This window comes from Echiichthys vipera, assembly GCF_963691815.1.
Source record: "Echiichthys vipera genome assembly, chromosome: 1".
Classification (NCBI taxonomy): domain Eukaryota; kingdom Metazoa; phylum Chordata; class Actinopteri; order Perciformes; family Trachinidae; genus Echiichthys; species Echiichthys vipera.
Window position 1 is genome coordinate 14,212,299 of NC_139826.1, and position 21,883 is coordinate 14,234,181.

General features: G+C 41.9%; 1 protein-coding gene across 1 annotated transcript in view; it reads left to right on the top strand.

Annotated features, from left to right (window-relative positions):
- fto (FTO alpha-ketoglutarate dependent dioxygenase) overlaps window positions 1-21,883 on the top strand; it is a 130,044-nt gene that overhangs the window by 22,270 nt on the left and 85,891 nt on the right. Inside the window, exons 3-7 of the mRNA XM_083921028.1 lie at window positions 219-1,254; window positions 3,543-3,668; window positions 7,499-7,578; window positions 8,015-8,158; window positions 14,159-14,278. Of these exons, the coding sequence (XP_083777154.1) occupies window positions 219-1,254; window positions 3,543-3,668; window positions 7,499-7,578; window positions 8,015-8,158; window positions 14,159-14,278 (1,506 nt within the window). The remainder of the gene's footprint in view (window positions 1-218; window positions 1,255-3,542; window positions 3,669-7,498; window positions 7,579-8,014; window positions 8,159-14,158; window positions 14,279-21,883) is intronic.

Below are 21,883 nucleotides of genomic sequence, written 5' to 3' on the forward strand. Positions count from 1 at the left end.
TTGTCTGCTGCTGTATAAATGTTCTGAATATCAGTACAGTGCTTTTAAATACCTTACAGTAACCTTTTGTGTACTATAACCTGCTGCTATAGCCCTGCACTGTGTAATGTTTTGCTAGGTCCAAGAGAAAAACATATTTGGCAAATAAGACTGCAATTCAGTTTTGTTTGTTTATGTGTGTCACAATCATCCTGATAAGAATGTCTTGTGTTTCCAAGTGGGACTCAAGTTACTCTGGCCTGGTTCTAAGGAGATCATGCTCACTGCCTGCTGAGCTCCATGGCCGGGTGCAGGGAGCTCTGCTCACCCTGGTAAGGAAGGGCTGTCTCCTGAGGGATCTGGTTCGTGTCCGTGAACGAGATGTATTCACTGCTGTTTCACGGGTTCTGCTGGGTGAGCCGGGCCACACCTATCGCTACCTGGACACGCGGCTCTTTGCCATCCCCTGGCACAGTGAGGACGTTGAGGCCAAAGGACAAAACTGTTGTGACCCTGACTTGAGGGCTGCTTGCAAGGCATTGTGGGAGCTTAACACCTTCTTTTCCTCCGATGTGTCTCAGCTGAAGGAAGGAGACAGGCTTACGCAATGTGCGAAGGGGGAGGCAGAGGCCAAACAGGTTGAAGAGGGGGACACAGGGTCTAAACACAGTGAAGACTCCAAGAATAGTGAAGGAGGGGATTCAGAGTCGCGACAAAGTGAGGAGGGGGACACAGAGTCCAAGCACAGTGAGGAGTGGGACATTGAGTCAAAACACAGTGAAGAAGGCTGCTCTGGGTCAAAACAGGAAGGAGAATGGGAGACTGAGTCCAAACACAGCAGTGAGGAGGGAGAGTCCTCCCAGGTCAAACCATGTGAAACGGCTGTCACGGCAGGGTCGGAACACAGTGAAGGAAAATTCTCCGGCTGGGCGCCTAAGGCCCTCAGTGGCACAGAGACTAAACCCGTTGGACTAGGGGCCCAGGAGAAACCTGTGGCCCAACTCAAGCACAGCTTATCAGATTACCACATTGAGGACAGAGAGGAACAGGCAAGTGGGCAAGGGTGTTCCAAGCCGAGTCCTCCGCAGGTATGTACCGGTCCTGTCAAGTTCAATGTCACCTTACTCAACTACATGGACCCAGCAGCTATGAGCCAGCTCAAAGAGGAGCCTTACTATGGCATGGGGAAAATGGCGGTAGGGTGGCACCATGATGAGAACCTCATCAGTCATACGCCAGTGGCCGTTTACAGCCACAGCTGTCAAAATGACAAAGGTAAGGGTCAAAGCTAAAACAGTTTCTTGTCATAATTGTGCATCAATAGTTCATATCTGTAGACTTAACACTTCTACACTAATATCCAAAGTATACCACGCTAGTCTTTGGCCTATTGTTCCTGAAATTAAGATTCCTTTTTTTCTTTGACTTTAATACCCTATCAACTTATCTCAGTTGCTTTATGGTTAATCAGCGCAGCTAACCTTGTGTATTGTGGCCCTACAGCAGCGCTGTAGCAGCTGTAGACATGGCCCTTGGTGAGGCAACCATCAGATCCATCTATGTGATAGTGTCAGGGCATTATCAAATGTCATCACTGGCTTGCTGCTGACAGCCTTATCGCAGACCGTGCATTGGGAGATCACAGACATTTGGATCAGAACTCTTAACATGCGCTCAATGGCGCAGTCTAACAAACAGGCCTTATCACACACACCGCATCTCATCTAAATCATTTCCCCGAGAAATGATCGATGTGCAATTATCTGATATGGAATAATGAGCCTTGCTTTGATAAGTGTTCCTAGACTTTACTGTATGGGTAATACGATGTCTCCTAATTATGGAATGTGCACTCTTTCAAGAGCTGATAGTGCTCACTGATTTAGTTGATAGAGAATCCCAGTGAGGGGAGAACTTTGCTTTCTAGAGCATATGCAGAACAATTATACAAGGCAGCACCACCATATCAAAAATGTCTCCTTGTAATTTGTAGGTCTTGTTTTCGTCTTCCAACAAAGTATGCAATGTATACAATACAAAACACATCCTCATTTGTATTGTAATACTAATACTCACAACACTGATGATTGATGAAGCTTTTCTGTGGATTACTCTTTGTATTTTCCCTTTAACATCAAACCCAAAGTCCTGTGAGCAGCCACACCAAAGGCTGAGAGCAATATATGACTTCCTGTTGTGGAGGGAGTTACAGGTGCAGCAACCATACAGCTCATCTACTGTTCTGTGGTCAGTCTGTATTGTAGTCTTAAAAGGATCATTTGACATTATCAAAGAGGTGAAATGCCAACTGCTCTGACATCCCAACCCACTTTACAGCGGTCTGTTTTAATGATTTGTTCTAGGCCATTTCAACTCTGACCCTGTGAAAAGGGGCTTCAAACACTATGTCATAACACCTTGCAGTGCTTTGCAGCTGTGTCTTTTCTAGTCCTGAATGACCCCCATAGCTCCAGACTTTAGAAAGGAAAGTCTGATCAGAGCACCATGGAGCTATGCCCCACTGGCTGACTCTGAGGACTCCCAGAACCAGGCTAATGAAAGAGTTACCTTGGGGAATGTTGCACTTTTACATTGTCCCTGAGAAGAAAGAAACACAGCAGATTAGATATCTTAAATGCACACTTACTAGATGTTTTGCATGACACCTGCTTCCTTTGATTGACATTTTGAGTGTTTTTCCCAGCTGCGCTGATCCAAAGGAATCTGCCGCGACTGAGCATTTTCCGGCACAGAGGATGATATTCCACCATTCTTGAGGCCTTGGGGAGTTCTGTCATTAGCTGGCTCTCAGAGCACAATGGCTGGAAATTAAGTTACTATTTATCCATGCTGAGCAAAGGAAAAGGCAGCTGTGGGGCAGAGAGGCCCAGAAATACTTTAGTATTGATTTTGCTGAAGGGTGTTGGCCAGTCAAGCCGAATCTTGTTTTCTTAGTATGCCATGTAAGAATGGAAGGAGAGAGAAGAACAGGGGGTGGTTACAGTGAATGGGTTCAGAAACAGCAATATCATAGGATATCTGCTGTCCAATACCACACTCACTAAACAACATCAAGGGCTTTTATCCAACTATTTCCTCTTGCACAGCATAATGATGGCATGAAGATCCTGTGCTAACAGCCAATATGACCACATCAACACATCATCTTTGCTCTGCTCTTAAGTGATTCTTACTTTCTGGAGACAATGGCTTACATCTTACATCCATTGTTTGGGTGGTATGGATTTAATCGTTGAACTCCTTGCTATTTAATTTAATTTTTTCTTTTGGCTGCAACTTAGGCATTGTTATAGTGTTTTAGCAGTGCATTACCCAGATAGTAATTTCAGATGTGAAAAAAAGTTAATATTGTGTTAAATAGCCTTCATTATACAGTGATAAATCAAATGCTTTCCCATGAAAATGTGAGGAATTTAATCATATTGCACTTTTACACTCAGTTTAAGTCACGCTGGGTGAAACTGTCAACCCAAAAGCCTGAAATGTGAATATAAATGTAAAATGCAAATGCTACAGTGAGATGGGCTGTGTATGACTGACAGGTGAGAGCAGTGAGGGAGGCAGCGGTGAGAAGGCATGCTGGAGGATTGGGCTCAAGGTAGCCTGGGACATCCACACACCTGGCCTGATGCTGCCACTGGAGTCTGGAGACTGCTATTACATGAGAGGTACTAAATCTTCTCCATAAACACACATATATACACACATTTGTAAACACGTTGCTCACACAACTCAGCAAAGTTCACCTCTATGTCTGACTTTGGTTGAAGGAACACTTATTAACGTGTGTTTTAGTGTTTTTTGTACTTTGTCCCAAATGGCCCATGCAAGCAGGATGCACTTCACTCTCATGCTCTATTCTCTTCTTCTAACCCTCTCTGCAGGAGAAGTGGAACTCAGGCTTGTGTGAGTGTGTGTGTGTGTGTGTGGGGGGGGGGGGGGGGGGGGGGCTGACTTGGCCTGAACATGGAGCTTTAAGATTCCATGAAATTGTGTGCATTAGAGAGGTTAGGAAAACCAAGTGTTATTTTTTGAAGTCCTGTGACCCAGTGCTGGCTACGTCTCTATGGAGAGGACAGACAGCGAGCCACAGGGGTGTAAATCACAGCTTAATGCCTTTGGCTGCAGCAGACACCTCAACCCTCCTCTTTTTGGCCCTGTGAGCCCCTCCAAGCTTTCTCATATTTTCTGAGTGTGAAGACATTCATCCACATTACTGCAGAAGCTGGTGTTCAGACGTACAAGAAGTTTGAGTCCCTGGTTTGGATGAATGTGGGAATTCAAATATTTTTAAAGCACTCTTTCATAGCGCGCTTTCATAGCGATGCAGGGATACACAGTACAATCTTGAGTCAGTCTTTCCTTCATCAGCTCAATCAATTTCTGTATTTAAAAAAATTGTAATTGATTTATATCATCTTGTAATATAAAGAAAATATATTTAGCTGAATATATTTTAACTGATATAGATCAATAATACAGCCTTAACACCATATTCATCCATGATATACAGTAATATCTATTGTATGTGAATTTAATTTACTCTTAGGACTCTTTATCAACTGTTATTTTACCAGTGTTTACATACCATATTTATTATTTTCCTACTTTCCTCCCAACAAGGATTGGCTAATCCCCTTTTACTGCGGTCCTGCAAAATGCTTACTTATCTAGAAATCAATATATTAAATTAGGTTTCTTTTATTTCCTATATTTTATCATTCTATCTGTTAGCTATCTACAAATGTGATGTGTATTTGACTTAGTGATTATTGTGATTAAAATATAACTCTTTTGATCCTTTCAAAAGCATATACTTATATCCATCTAGTGTGCAATCACGTGTTGTCTGTTTTTTCTTTTTTTTATTAAGACACCGAACCCCTACCTGCGCAGTCCACATCAATGTCAAAATCATACATACACTGCTAAGATTTACAGCTTTCAGCTGAGAGAAGAGTTTGGAGTCAGGGGGATGTAACTGACGTGATCTACAGTAGAGGCCTATATCAACCAAATCTGCAGAGGAGATACGCTGCATTTTAAGATTTTTTTTTTGTAGGTCTTTGATGTTTTGGTCGAGTTTCATTTAAGGTTCTATCACGCATATCCCGCAAGGCCATTCTACAATAAAAAAACATGTAACTTAACCTACAACACATGATAACATATAACTACAAAATGTGCATTTACTCAAGAAGAGGTTTTTGTTAGTGAGTTCTGCTCAATGGATTATTTTTCATGTGTTTGTCTGCTCAGGTAGGGCATGATTGATATGTGAAAATTTGCTTATGGTACAAAGGCAGAACCTCAAAAACATTTTTTTTTATTAGCAAGGACATATCATAGGTGCACAAACATATGGACTGTCCAGACTGTACAGGTACTGTACCTGCTGCCTACCATTTTGTACAACATCAAATTCTGCAGACAAATGCGGTATTATAAGGGACTGCATTATGGATTAATCAGCATGAGTACACTGTTGTTCTGTTAGCATCGGGAAAATGTGTACACTCAAACATGTTGCACAGGAAGCTGCTTTGTACAATCTGGTTGAAACTATTATCTGTGTTTGTAAGTGCCACATGTCATCTAACACCTCTATCTGAATATTAGATTATTTACCATCTACATTAAAATAAAGTGTTTGTCAATCTGAGTCCTTTTTACAAGTAAGGAAAAGGAAGGTTTTGATGAATTCCTGAAGTTGACTCTTTGAAGCTGCTATGTTTTCATCTGAGAGCAGCGATGTCTGTACCTAATATTCAGCTTGACAGAGCCTGAAGCCGACCTCCTTTAGCTGGATAAGATTTACAATAGAACAGTCAGTTTCAGGCCAGCCATGATAATAGAGTGATGGGCTGTTGTGCAGACCATTCTAATGGGACTTGACTGTCGCGGATCAGTGGGGATTTATGCTCCACTTGGTGAGTACGCCCTTGAGAGGCCAACTGCCGCACAATGATAGCAGCTCACACAGTCCTTGGCTGTCTGACGCCTTGTCGGTCTACCTGAATTAAATACTTGGCACAATGCATGAACATATGCGCGCACCTATAAATTTGCACAATTCACATGCACAAAAACACATGCAGTCCTCTGCTTATTGGAGGAAGGACACCCCCCCAACCTACCCCCATCCTGTTTCAAACACACACGTACACGCAAAGAGAGCAGCCACCACTAAACCATGTGTTCAAATTTGTACCAGCGTTTTAGTGACATACACCATATGATAGATAGTTTTGTGGTATTAAAAGAAAACTACAACGTTGTATAACCACAGACACCATAATGTCTTTTCAGCACCATTTGTCGTCGGCTGGCCCTTTTGAACTGCTAATGTCTGAGCTGCTGGAGGCAAATTGAATCACCATCATTTCCACCCAAATGGAATTTCAGTGGTTAAAAAAGAACAATGCAAGTCTTGACACCGGGCCTGTTCAATAATCAGATTTCCAGCTCCCAATGCACAGGGGGACTGGAGAAAAGAGTTGACCCAATATATTTAAAAGCCCGCTTCCTGGAAAAGGAGGACAAGTGGCAGCAGGCGCAGGGGTTGAAAGAAAGATAAATATTTATTACAGTTATCGAGTTTCCTCTACTCCCTCCTGATCCCACTGACGCATCAGACGCGCCAAGAAAAGAGCAGATTGATGGAGATAATTTGTTATTGGATATAAAGAGTTTTAAAGACGCAGAGTAATTCTGCCCAGAGACCTAATCCCTCACAATCTCATCAGGGTGAAGAAAACAGCGGCAAGTTGTTTTGTTTGTCACCATCTTTTTTTCACTCCTACCAAACAATAATATCTTCCTCCCGAACGCATTTAGCTGTTTGACTTTCAAATCACAGGCGTTAGCCAGTGTACTCTTGCTCAAGGCGGGTGTAAATATGCACATGTGCTGTGAATGACAGCTCTGTCATGGCTAAATTAATTATTGGTATGAGGCAAATAATGGCAGAGCTGATAAACATCTATACACACAGAGAAACACATGGAGGGATACACAGGAAACAGCAGTAAGGCCTCTTTGTAAAGCTCCTATGATATTGGACAAATGTTTGTTGGTATGGCTCTTCCATCTTGACAGATTGAGCGCGATCTGGTTTTGTTTGGTAATTAAAATTATAGTACAATGCTGCCCTATCTATTTGATTCGGTGCTGGACCAAGCGCAGTCTGCCTGAGCGAACAAGATGACTTAGTTGTCATGTTCCTTCACGCCCTACTTTCCATCTGTTTTTCTCTAGTAATCAGTTCTTTTCTTTTTCATGATCCGTCTTATTCTTTATTATAATTAATTAAAAACAGAGGATCAAAATATGGAATCTTAACGCTTTTGTGCTCTTCAGTGTTTTATTAAATAGTTTTTTTCTGACTGTCTTCTTTCGTGGTCTTTTCTCTTGCTTACTCTTCTTCGCTGCTCTTTTGATGATTGTTGGTGTTAGGGTTAGCATGTTCTGATAGATTTCTCTTCCCTGTACTCACCAGATGACCTGAACAGTACCCACCAGCACTGTGTCCTGGCTGGAGAGACCGCACGCTTCAGCTCCACACACAGAGTGGCCGAGGTGAGAAGCCAATTCTCCTAAAAGGGAAAGCGCAGGGTTTTGAATTTGTTGTGAAAATGCTGTGTAGCGTGCCAATAGTCCTCTTTGGCTTCATTAAGGACTGCTACTAGTACTTACACACTTTATTAGGGGAAGACATAATGAAATACTTCAACACAGAGTCTGGTAAATAATAACTTAATTAAAGTATTGTTTTCAGTAAAATGGAAGGACTGGATGGAATGGACTCTGTGATTTCTAATGGGTGAAAACGAATGTTTAAATATATGAAAGCTTTTCAAAGAAGGATATCAACTTAAACTTAATCATCCACTGTCACTATTTTAGAGAACATACAACATACTCTTGTCTTTTAAAAAAAACGCTTGTCCTTGTATTGATAGTGCTTAGCTAAACACTGTATGGCAGTTATGTAGGTCTCTCCCTCTCCTGCCAGTGTTCTAGTGGGACTCTGACCTACATCCAGTCACAGTGTCAAGAGGCCCTGTCCAACCTGAACACTGACCCGGAGACAGGCTCCCACAACCTGCTGGCCCTGCTGCCGACAACACTACAGCACTGTGAGGAGATTCACAATGAGGTGGGGACTCGGCGTGCGTTCACATGCATGTGTGTTTGCTTGTTTGTGTACATGTGTTTCCATGTGTCTGTTTTGCATGACTGCAGATACATTTGTCTGTGATTTTTTCACAGTTTCATGTGTATGTGCGTAACTGTTAACATTTTTTGTAATGTCTGTTAAGTTTGTATAGGTGTTAAATTTTAACTTGTAGGAACATTGCCCTTATTACTACTTATGCACCGGGCCTGAATCAAACAGCATGTTTTGGCCTACATGGAAGACCAGATGAGTGAGGTTTGTTACATTGGATAACAGAATATGTGCCAATAAAGTTTAGACTATAACATGCCATTCTTGGAGAGTTCAAATACATTTTTCTGTTATCATGGACCTTCTTGACACTACCTGAATTCTTCTGAGGCTGTAGTCCTTGACCATCTGGTATACCAAGGAAGTTAAAGATGTCGAACAACCATGCAAATATAACAGGATTTCATCAGGTCAGGATCACAGAAGATATTAGAAAACTTTCATGGAATACAAATAATTAAGGCATATGAAAAGTATGGCTACATGTAGCAGATAATTTAATTTATTTGAACAAACCTATGCATTTTGATACAGTGAACTGCTGCTAATATTAGAAAAACCCTCAATATATAGGACAACAGTTTTGATATCAAGTCAACACCATCCCATGTTGGGGGGCTGGGTTACCCAGACTGCTAATCTACTTGACAAACAGCAAAGCCTTTCAACAAATACACTAATAAGATTTTGGTAATTAAACTTTGATATACAGTATAGCAAAACATAGTTAAAGGAATTGATCTGCAGAAACATGTGGGATACTATTTAGATCTTCATGGGTCTTAGAGACCATACTGGCCAGGCTCTGATAGCATGTTAAAACTGTAAATGGCAGAATGGGAGCCCACCAGCTTTTCTGCTTTCTAACCTGGTTGTTTCCACTCAGGGTAATGCCTCCAATATGAAATCCAGGTTGTTCTTATTTGTCCTGGGCTGTGATGGATCGTGAGACAATAGCCTCTCCATATGTTATCTAAAGATGGAGTCATGCTCCGCTCCACTCCCCTCACTAACCCCTTTTCATACACAAGGAGTGATGCTGGCTTGGGGTATTGAGGGATAGAGTGAGGTCAAAAAAGAGGAACGTGTGGGGCCGCCTGCGGAGCCACCAGACTCCTGTGCTAGCTTGCCGCAGGCCAACAGTTAATATAGCACTTCACCTCTCCCCCTTTACACCCCTGGGCTCAAAGTGCACATCCTGGCCGACGCTAGCGCCCAGACCCCTCAGTGGGGCATCATGACAGATGAGTCTGACGTAAGGTTGTTTAAAGGTTGTAGACAATATTAATTATTCAGCACTGCCAAACAATAGGGCTGTCTGTGTCAGGAGGAGCTCTGCGCTAGTTGAGCTAGCAACACCTGCTAGTTTGCTGAATAGCGCCACAGGATTACCAAGCATAGGCTCCCACCAGGAGAGCCAAACAGGTTTATTTAGGAAAACAAGATGCTATTTATATAAAAGCAGGTGTGTGTGAATGTTTAAGTAAGGGGGTGCTCTTGGGGGCTCAACCCTACCCTACCTGGCATTCACAATGATAGATGTGGCCATTTGTTTTGAGTTACCCAGGAGAGCAGAACACCCACTTACATGATGTATTGTTGGTGGAGTTATTTATGATGGTGGCCCACTTTGGCGCTTGGAGGGTGCATACTGCGTAGGTCGTGTTTGACATGGACGACCGAGGAGTGAACAAGCCTGAGACGCGCAGGCAGCCTGACCTGTGCAGTGCCTTATGGGCCTTTCCTTAAAAAGCGCTAAACAGCAAGCTAGCACTGGCTGACGTGCCACAGATATATTGTGCAATGTGGTGCAAAGGGGGGGCGGGGGTTGACACTTGTCAGAAGACGTGGGCGGGTCTGACGATGATGAAGCAGAGCGTCTGCCATCTGAGTATGAGTGTTAAGGGATGGGGAGGGATGTCGAGTTGAAGAAGGGGTTGATGGTAGACAGAGACAGAAACGAAGAAAACTGAAGTTCCCACCTGTTTGTTAAGCCTGGTCCCTCTCACTGTCTCTTTTTAATCCATCTTGTCTAAGGTGGTGGTTGGGGGGGTAGTCTAACATAGCATCGCCACACGGCCCCTGTGCGCATGTTTGGCTTTGAAATGCTAATCCCAGATGCAAACGTCTTGTCTCATTTAAAGCCACTGTGTCACTTCCCAGGTGGGTGTGTGACAGAGTGCCCTGGGGGACCCCCTCTAATGATGCTAGTGGAACACCCCCCCACCCAACAGTAAATATTGAAGGGAGGGACAAGGTTTTCCCACATGTTCTGGCAGAAAGTAAACTGTGAGGAAGCAGATGTGTGTGACCTTCCAATGTCCTGTTTCCAGGCCAAAATGTCTCCCGAGGCTCTCAGGTCTGTGCATGGCTTTGAAACACCTTTCCTTAGGGCCTGATGCTGGCAACATCATTGTATTCTTATAAATAACCTCTCAAAACACCCTTTTTTGCCAGCAGATCTGTGCAGTATGTCTGTTCTTGTTTCTCCAGTTGTACTCTCCTTACCAGTTTTATTATCATTAATGTGAGACATTTTTACTGTTCATTTTAAGGGTGATTAATATTTGATAATATATGTTTTTTAATGTCTGTCAAGATCACAAGGGATACAGTGTTGTAAAAGTTTATGTTTCACATTTCTTGAGCTCTACGAAATCATGACTTAGCCAAAGGTTCCTGTTGTTCTCGAAGTTTTATTGAAGTTTTAACTGTCGTCACACTGATATAAAGAAGCTCTTCTCCAGTGGCAGCCAAGACAGGACGACGACTTTTAACTACATCTATGAGAGTAAAAAAAAAAGATTGAACGCTACTATTTTATGGATATAAAAATAAATGGAAATATACGCGGCAATCTGTGCATGTACAGTATAACCAAGACTTGTGTATGACCACTCTGGCAATTGTGTGATGAGTGTAAATTGCGTGCCTGGTTGCTCACAGAGAGCTGGGGGGACCAGTTTCCTGGCTGATGTGTGAGGTGGCCAGGAAAGGTAAACAGAGGACGGCAGAGTGGGATCGATCCCACTCTCATCAGCTCCCACCTCAGGGCCACGGCCCGGAAATTGATTGGACCCGCTCAGGGAATACCATGAAGGTGTAGAAAAAAAAACGTGCCTCATTAAATGGGAAAAAAGGGGGCTACTTGGCTTTACCTCCAGCCTTGCCACGGTGGGCGGCCAGTCGACTAATGTGGAGCTAATGTGTAGTTTGTGTGTCCATCACCTGGAGAGATGACAGCGACTGCCGCAGGGGAGCCACTAGCTCGCCTCTCGCTCCCCCACGCCGTCTCAGAGAAAAACTAGCCCTAACAACCACTCTCTCTTTTTCACACAATTTCGATCTGTCTGCCTGGATAGGTGGCATTTAGTCCGACTTTCCCTCTTGGTAACTCTCAGCTGGGTGGCCAGACTCTAAATGCCACATAGCCAGCACTCCTCAGTAGCTTCAGATGGCCTGCTTTGTGGCTGCCACTGGCCAGCACAGTGGGGGACAGGCAGCCATGTCAGCTCAAAGTGGAGACACAGGTTGGTTTCTTCTCACTAAAGGACAGGCAGACAATCAGAGAGATGGGTGGAGAGACTGACAGAGAGAAAGGGACGTCCGATATCGGCGCTCTGTGGCTTTGTTGTGTGTTTGAGCTGTAGTGATCGAAGGGGAGTGGCTTTGGAGAGTGTTGAGGAGACCATAAAGGATGACATTTCTTTGAAGGGTGGGTTGTATGGAGTGACTGAGAGGCTGCTGAGCAGTGCCACGGGCTGTGTATTCTCCCTGACATGCCCCAGTCCTTGCATGTCATCCCCGCTGTGATCAGAGCCTTTTGGAAGCAAATGGCAGAATGATTCTGTGCACAGCTACAACTCAAGGCAGATCTCATTCAAGTTGTTTGTGTAAACAATTCTTGCCTTTTGTTATATATTTGGGTGCGGGACGGTAGGTGACTTGCTTCATAATACAGAGCCACTGGAAAATCACAGCAAAGTATTGGTGTTCAAACTTTTTGAAAGACGGTTTTATAAGAAGACAGATTACAGTCATTAAATTTTATGAGCTCCTAAATATTTAGGGCAAAACTTCATGCCACCTGTATTATGTTTGTTAGTAATATTTTGTTGCAGTTATGGATTTTTCACTTTTTTGCACTGCAGCAAAATGTTCTAGGATGTGAGTGTGCATGCCAGTCTAAGCACTTGACATTATCGAAAGACACCTCCCATCTCATGTTTGAAATTATTGACAGCATTGACTTTTCAATACTTAACCAAGACCTCAAAACCAAGCGGTGATATGTTTCACAGTTCTCCAAAACGTATCAGCAAGTGCAAATTAGTGGTATATGAGTGTAATTTGTAAGAGACAAGGTTGGATGAGAGTTTTTAACTGGTTTACACCAACATCTGTGCTATTTTCTAATGTAGAGCTCACCTGCTTCAACCTTATTGTGACTATTTGTGCGTTCCGCAGCTCTAAAATGGGTCTGTTGTATACATTGGCTAATGCTCTATTATTAACAATAAACAAAATAGTTTTCAGAAAAGGAACAATAGCTCTCTTTGTCCTATTTGATATGTGACTCCTTTGCATGCAACAAATTTTTGTGTTGTACAGTTGTCGGCGTCAAAATGAAATAGAGCATGCATTGTTTTGGGTGGATGATGCTTTGTACAACGTTTTGGGGGAGGGCAACTCGCAGCGTCTTGCGTTTACGTTGGCGACAATTGGGGCAATCTTTGACACTCACATTGGAAATTGTATGCACAGACGTTAACAAAGCCACTCACACACCTATGTAGGCAGATACATGCAAGAGGGCAAACACATTGCCGCACGTACAGGTACAAACACACAAATGTGCACACGGAAACACACACTTAGAAACAGATAGGCTACACCTGGCTACATGAAGCATCCTTGCAAGGATTAAATCAGCACTTCAAAAGAGCAGGAAACAAAAACACTCCCAGTGGAGGAGAGGGGAGCGGCTCGGCAGCCAAGACTGTCATCTCCAGACGGAACGAGGGAGTGGGGGAGGAGAATGGGGAGGGGAGGGGGAGGGCGGAGTTTGCAGGTGTGCTTACTGGAAGGTGTCTGTGTGAACAGACATATTCTTATTTGTATGGGATGTACTGTTTGATGTATGTTTGTCCGGGTAATTGTGTTTGGTAAGGGTGTGATTGTACTCGTATAGGTGACCAATGTTTGTATTATTTGAGTCTTTACTGTACTGTTCATTTCAGAAACCTCAAAACAATGATTCAATATTTTTTTTTCTTTTATATATATATTTTTTTCTTTTTTTCTTTTGACATAAAACATATGCAAGCCAAAATTTAATTACACCCCATGCCAAAAGTTATGTACAAATTAAAGTTTTCAATGAGAAAATGTGACGTTTCAAAATATTTCTGAAAGCAAAATGTATAAAATTCATCATAATTTTGATTACAAATAGAAATTCACTGTAAAAAGGGGCCAATATTGTATGATGGGGAACACTGAAATAAAAAACAAAATTATATATGGTCAAAGTTGACAAACCATTTTGGAATAAAATTGTCAAATGAGGCTAACAAGCAATTCTCAATTATTCCACTGTATGTATGACATCATAAAGTTTAACGTGTACATTTGTTTTAAACAATAGTTTTAATAATTTTATAGTTATATGTACAAATATTTTTCCTCTGCATTAAATAAAAAAACATTCTGTTTTGACGTCTTTGTAATGTTTTACTGAGGTGCGGTAACTGAGGTTAATTTCTTCCACTTTAAAAATGATTCTATATTTTCCTATATCAGATTAACCGATGGGAGAATTGGTTGTCCGTCTGAACCAGCTTTTTTATCCTGTTTGCCTGTGTGTGTGTGTGTGTGTGTGTGTGTGTGTGTGTGTGTGTGTGTGTGTGTGTGTGTGTGTATCTGCAGGTGGAGTTCGAGTGGCTACGGCAGTATTGGTTTCAGGGCCACCGCTTCGCCCGCTTCTGCAGCTGGTGGACTAGACCGATGGAGCAGCTGGAGAAGGACTGGAAGCTGATGGAGACGATGGTAAGGTCGCTCAGACACACTGCTGGTCACAGAGCATTCTCACTGTCTCTTCTCTCCGCGTGTGTAGTTTACTGAACTCAATGTCACTCACATTATTTTACTAACCCCATCAGTGGTTCAATTAAATTCCATTTTAATGTACTGGCTGCTTCATTAGCGGGGAACTTTTTGTTTTTCAGTTCAGGTTTACGGACACACTATCCTCAGTTCAAGGCTTAACAGTGATGCTGTTCCTGTTTTAGGAAAAAACATGAAAAACAAATTCATAAGCATAAATAGTTTTTTGTTATAAACAAAACCGGTTTGATATGAGAATGCAGTGCCAAATAAGCCACAATTATTGACCCTCATTTTAATAATATATTGTAGGGCAAGATGTAATATATTGTAAATAAAATTATCTACGATCCAAAATATTACCTCGATAATAATAATTATTATACTAATAATAATCATAACAAATATAAAGGAAATATAGAATGAATATATACATACAGATAAACATTTGCACCATTTCCCCAAAATATGAACAGCTCCATGACTAGAGTGGGCACTATTATTTCATAATAAGGGTTTCCACCTCTCTAAATGCTCAACATGCCTCCTCTTGTGCTTCTTATACAAACTATATAAGTGATCTGATGTTCAACAATGCTTCTCACAGGGGAGGGTGTTAAAAATGACATGATGGATTGTCTAACTTCTCAATACGCTGCATTATTAAGGATCTGTCATGTGTTTAATTGTATCCTCACAGAAGTTTTATAGAGAGGAACGTGGGCATGCAGCTATTAGTTGGACACCTCTGTAAAGGAATCACTTAGTAATGTCAGACTCATAATTAAGTCACCTTAGTCACAGCTCTATACAGTGCATATGTGCTGCATGCGCACACACACACACACACACACACACCCTCACACGCAAACTGTAGAAATGCAGCTCACAAACACACACAGATACATGCTTGGTCTCGCTTTCCCTCCCTCCCCGCAGGTTCTAGGCAGTTCGTCTCTCATAGCTAGATTTCAAAGTGTGTGTGTGTTCATGTAGTGTATGTATGTGTGTGTTTAACACCCAGACAGCAGAAGCAGCAGGGGGCACTCTTGTATCACTGTAGCAGCAGTGGAGGGAGCGAAAAAGCTGTGCTCCTCTTTTCCTCTCTGCTCCCCCTCTCTCTCTTTCTCTCTCTCTGTGTCTCCTTATGTCTCTCACCCTCTCCTGCTGTCTCTGGGAGCTCTCTGTCTCTGTCACTGTCGAGCGCTGAGCAGTAATCACATCTAATGCTCAGGCGGGGATAAAGACTGGGGCTGGAGGAGAACAGTACTGCTGCTGCCGATGCTGCTCGGCTCTAGTTTTAGTCTCTCTCTCTCCCTCTCTCGCACTTAGTCGAACAGCTTGGCAGAGGGTGGGTGGGTGGAGGGGTTAGTAGACAGGGGCTAAACTCATCCAGAGCTCCACCTCCGGGCCCAGATGAAGTGTGCGATTTGGACCTGTATTTAGAAAAGGGCATCAGTGAAATGTGAGGTCTTTCTCTCTCGCTCTGTTGCTGTGTTTCCGTCTCTCTCAAACGGGCAAGCAAACCATATCCACTGTGTGCGTTTGTGTGTGTGTCACTCATGTGGATTTTTGTCATGCAGTGGAAACTTTAAACAATACAGCAAATAAAATGTGAGACACATTTCAGTTTTTAAAAAGAAGAGAATAAAATAGTTTATATTAATATTAATTTGAAAATAAAATGTATAGTATAAATAACGTGTAGTATTTTAATATTTTTTACATCTAAAATTACTCTGTGTGGTTATAACAAGATTCATTTTACAGTTTCCCTAAATGTCAATTAATCACATAGTGTCAAATCACACCAAAGCAAGTATATCTTCTGCAGGGATCCATATTGAACCTTCGCAAAAATAATACACTGGTAAATGCATCACTCACTATTGTGATGAAAGACAACATTATTGCTCTCGCAAGCAATATTTACATACATGCATCGACCTCTAATATGCTGATGAAAAGCACTTTTATAGATGTGACTTATAGATTTTCCTTTTGATAGCTGTGGCTTTTCTGCAGTTAGATTAAAATGCATTTCTCTAAATTACTTTGAGTTATTTAAATTATGTGAGTCCCCCCCTACATTCCTTTATTACATATATTTCACATTTTGAAGCTGGCAATTGACAGTATACTGTAATTTAGTGAAATGCGAGTGACCTACTGTGTGCAGATGCTGTTTGCCATTTATTTATTTAGATTTTTCTGTTCTTGCCTGCAGAATATATTTGAATACAGCATTATTTTTGTCAAATCTGATTTCACCATGGCTGTTTTAAAATAGCCAATATACGTCTCTTTAAATAGGGCTTATAAATTGACACTGTGTTGCTTTATACTCTGCGCTGTAGCAATAAAACAGCTTTTGTTCTATCCTGCTAAAATAGCAATACAAACAGCCAGACTTCCTCTCTTTATTGTCATATTTAGCACACAGTGTTGTGGGATGCGCTGGGCTATGTATGCGTTTGTTAGTCTGTATGAAGAATATTGCAATATGGGGGGACTAGCTCCTGTTTATGGATACTGTCTCTCCCTGGGGCTCCCTCTCTGCTCCTCAGCCTGTTGTCATGCAAATGCTCACCCTTCCATCTGAATGACATTCTGATAAAATACATAAATAAATAAATAAAGAACCGACACAAAACAAGTCCACTTGCTTGCTCGCTTCTTTTTGGTACCTCATGAATTCATGCGGTTTCTTGATAGAAACAAAGAGACACGCCGCGGAATAAACTTCCAAGTGTAGGTATGTGAGTGTATATAAAAAGTATATATCTGTGTGTGTGTGTGTGTGTGTGTGTGTGTGTGTGTGTGTGTGTGTGTGTTTGTGTTTGTGTGTGTGTGTGTGTGTGTGTGTGTGTGTGTGTGTGTGTGTGTGTGTGTGTGTGTGTGTGTGTGTGTGTGTGTGTGTGTGTGTGTGTGTGTGTGTGTGTGTGTGTGTGTGTATGTGGGGGTTAAAGGTAAAGGTTGTTTTGGGAGGAAAAGGACATTAACTTAAAGGTTTTACATTCCCCTGTGATCCAGGGTGCTGGAGTCCATTTAGACCTGCCTCGCTCACAGCTTTTCGTTCCCTCAGGACTCTGCTATCATGGTTATCATACAATAGTCACATTTCGTTAAACTAGCAACAATGAATAGCTTCTGTCTGACTGAAAAGAGAAAGAGGCTGTTTTGGCTTTATGGCTGCATAGAGCCAAGACTCTGTCTTACCTTTATGCAGAATATTTTAAATAGCGGTGTGGTATTTTTTTATCTTTCCTCTTTTCACTGTGGGGGAGAAGCGACAGCAAGGAGCCCATGAGCGCATCTCTCCTTTTTTCCCTGTCCTGTGCATGTGTGTGTGTGTTTGTGTGAGTGTGTGTATGTGTGTGCCATTGATGTTAATGTATGCACTTGGCATGACTTTAATTGATTTAGCAGCTCTGCTTGCACAGTACAGCTTTTTCCCTAATTTGTCACTTTCCTGACTTCTGTGGCTGCTCATCTCACAACTTCAAAAGCCACCATGGAAGCAAAGAGATTTCAATGCACTCCGTCTCTCTCCCTCTCTCTCCCTCTCTCTCCCTCTCTCTTCCTCTCTCTTTATGTTCTTTCTTTCTCTTGTTCTCTCCCCTCTCTCGCTCCCGCTATCTCGCCATATCTCTGTCTCTTTCTCGCACTTTCTCCCTCATTTGACAGGAGAACGAGCCTTGTAGATGGAAATCTTTTCAACATATATCAAGGAAATTAATCTACTTTCATAATAAATGGGATCCACTCAGTTGAATACATTTGTATACTTCAAGATGTACAAAACAGGAAGTGGTATCGGGGCCATGTCTTTCTCTACTCCATTCACCCAGCCTGTCACTCCCTGTTTTCAGAAGGCTTGGTCATATACTGTACATGTATGCTGTACACTCTCTTTTTGTCCTCATTGTTTGACCAAATTTACCTCCTCTGATTTGTAACAGAGACTGACTTTTTCGTGTGTGCGAATGAATGTGCAGGGATGCGCTCAGTGACCATATCATCTTCTCGCCTCACTTTTATGACTGTCTTCGGAAACAATCTGGGCTGCGGAGGAGGGTTGCATTGCAATCATATACAGCCGGGCCCGGTCGCCATCGATAGCTGATTAGGTTATTGACCTATAGCGTGTGGAGGGTCGGTGCTGAGGAGGGAGGGTAATGAGCTTTAGGGAGAGACTGTAGACAGACACGGACAGGGGGAGGAGGTAAAAAAAAAAAAAAGAAAGCAAGGTTGTGTGTGTGTGTTGGGGAGGAGGGACGGGGGGTCAATGTAAATGTTATTGCTGTGTGAGCTCATTTGATCAAAGTCCTGGAAAGGTTAAGCGAATCCAATCTGGTTTTGTATGGCAGAGTGGAGACACAGGCGCTGGGGAAGAAACCCCCAGGACAGAGAATGGATTATCATATTGGCGCTGGAGTAGCAGGGGCCTCCGATGGACAGTTTACTCTGCCCGTAATGCGTTTAGACAGCAATTGGCCTTAATAACCTTTATTGACTTCAGCGGGTCAGTGCCAAGAATCTAATTATCAAAGTGTATCAATTTCATTGGAGTTTAGAGTTGCACCGCTCAAAATAATTATTTTAAGGTCGGGCCGGGGCAATTAATCCCCTCTCCACTTATTTGATGGCTTTGTAAAACATTATAAATGTTATGGTTTCTGTTGTGCGTTTCACCGTAAATAATTTCAGGGAGCGATTTTTTGTAATGCATTATTTGGAGAGCTTGCCGCTCTGGTCCTGCTGAGGGAAAAAGGCAGTGTATTTCAAAAGCCAGAGGCCACAGCTGAATCGTGTTGCAGATGTTTACCAGCAGTCATTTTTCTCTCTCGCTCGTCGCTTTACTTGCACAGTCGGGAGTTTTATACCCACTTTATATGCACACATGGAACCCAGATTAATTATAAGTGTGAACTAAGCAGTAAAGTGTTTAAAGACCATTTATATTGCTCATTATGAAGCCATTTATTATCTCTTACATTAAATCACACTGTGTTTATGCATAATTTTGTTTTGCATTTTAAGCTCTATACTTTGCAAATAGGCTTATAAGTGTATTATATTCCAACTGTTTGAGTTTCTAAAGCTTATATACAGTATGTATCTATGTGCATGTACGTTGGTTTGTTCGTATGTGTTTGTGTATAGGTGTCTTTATGTGTGTGTGTGTGTGTGTGTGTGCAGTATGTCCACAGTGTGAATGAAAAAAGTAAATGCGGAGCTGCACAGTAGTTTATCCTTCATTGACAGTCAATACGTGCTGTTACCTGGATAGTAGCAGCTGTTTTTCCTTATCGCACAACATAGACTAAAGGCCTAATCCACACGTTCATTATTGCACGGCCTTGTTTACCCACGGCTCTATATTAGCTTGCTTGCTTTGCCCTATTTAGACGGAGCTGTATAAAAAAGAAATTACTCAAAGATTATTGTTATTATTCATTTAAAGAGGAAATATATGGCTGATAATACACTTTACATCACGCAGCAGCTTGTGTTTGGAAATATAAAATGAAAAGAAGCAGGAAGAGACAGAGAGAGAGCGCGAGCGTGTGAGGAGGAGAGAAGGGAGAAAATGTAGCGGTGCAAAGGTATTTGCAATTCTCTTTGAAGTCCCTATTCAACAGGGTAAGCTGAATTTTCGGCAGTGCCTGATAGTGTTCTGCGTAAATGCTTAAACCCCTTTAGAGAATTTTCATGGGCAGATACGCGGTGGCTTGAAGGGAGCGTTTATGTTACCTGGAGCCAATGCAGCCCGCAGCTTTGTACCTAAAGATGTACACTAGTAGTGAATGGAATCCCACAGAGGTTTGTCTATGACAGAATCTCACTGCAACATCGCTGTAAGCCGAAGCCAGGGGGAAAAAAGAGCTACAAACAGATTTAACCCTGTCACTTCCCAGCTGGAGTCTCACATATGTATTTATATACATGGACACAGACATGGAAGGACAAAAACACTGGGACAGACACCCCAAGAAACACTCTCACTTGCATGTAAAACACAGCGGTGTCCATTTAGGGGAAGTTAAAAAAAAGTTTGAAATGAAAAGTTTTGTTGCAGTTGAATTTTTTTTTTTCAAATATCCTTTAATGTTTTAATTTTAAAGCTACATTGTGTTACCATTATACTACTATTCAGTTATTTTTTATGTTAAATTCCAGAATAAAAAAAGCCTTTTCCAATGTGCACACAGAGACAGATAGTCATTTTACAATATATTACTGTCCGGTAGTGAACAAAACCTGACACCAGCTCATTCTCTCCTCTTTAGGTCAACACCTTGTGAAGTACGTTCTCATTTAAAATGATCGAAAACATTAATATATGTAAGTAATAACTTCCCAATAACAGGATGTAGCTGATTGTCCTAAAAGCTAAGCTATCTTTGACTTCACGTCACAGCGTGGAAACTGCAACTAAGGCCGTGGTATTGTTTTATGTCGCTGCCATTTATGAAAGAAAACCCACACATTTTTTTTGGGTTTGTACCCATGACGGTCAGCTATACTTGCCAACTTTGAGACCTCAAAAATATGGAGGATTTGGAAACCAAAGTGGGGGTGTCTGGTGGTCCTCCCCCAGAAAAGTTTGAGCCTTTGTGTCCCGCATTATGGTGACTTTTACAAGTACAGGTACAAGTCCATTTACCATTACCATTTACTTTTAAAGAATGAAAATTCACTACAATTGCATTTTTATGTTAACTACTACTATAACTTTACTTTTAATTCTTGTGAAAGAATACAGAGTATTTCTATTTTCTATTTCTATTCCTGCTTGAATATTTCTTTCTCTTGGTACTCTTCATTTCTCATTCTGTCTCTCTCTCATTATTGCTGTATTGTTGTCCGGGTGGAACCAGTAGACTTTTAGAGTCATAGGGCTTATACATGCTGTACAGTGCCAGAAACAGGTTGTCATAATGAAATAGAAAAAAAAGGTGTGAAAATTCTGAAGAACTGTGACCCTGGGAGGAAACCGGGAGAGGGCAATGAAAAATGTGAGGAAAAATACGGAAGGTTAGCAAATATGCTGTCAGCTACAGTATGGAGTACACCTCATCTTTACAATGAGGGGGTGGTGAATTTTATTGACAGCATTTATGATAATTTATTTTGTTTGTCTGTGAATTGTGGCGTTGACAGTGTTTTTACTGTATCAGCAGGCTTTGAAGGCGGCTTGTCTCGTCTTCTTAGAAAACAAATGAGCACTTTACAGAGCCTTATCGGCTTAGTAGCTTCCTCAATCCCTGTATTTATTTATTTACTTTCTTATTTACTTACTTATTCATTTACCTCTCTATGGATTTTGTTAGATTTCTCTATCCCCTCTACCCATAGCCACCCCCTCCTCTTCCTCTCCCTCTCCTCATCCTTGGCCCCGATCAGCAAGATAAGCCTTCAGAGGAGGGGGAGATAACATCCATTAAAGTGGTAAAGAGGAATTATGGGGCAGCCCAGATTAATCACTGCTCAGCTTAATCGCATTCAGTGCGGACGGCGGGGTTGGCTGCAGGGCCAAGCTTT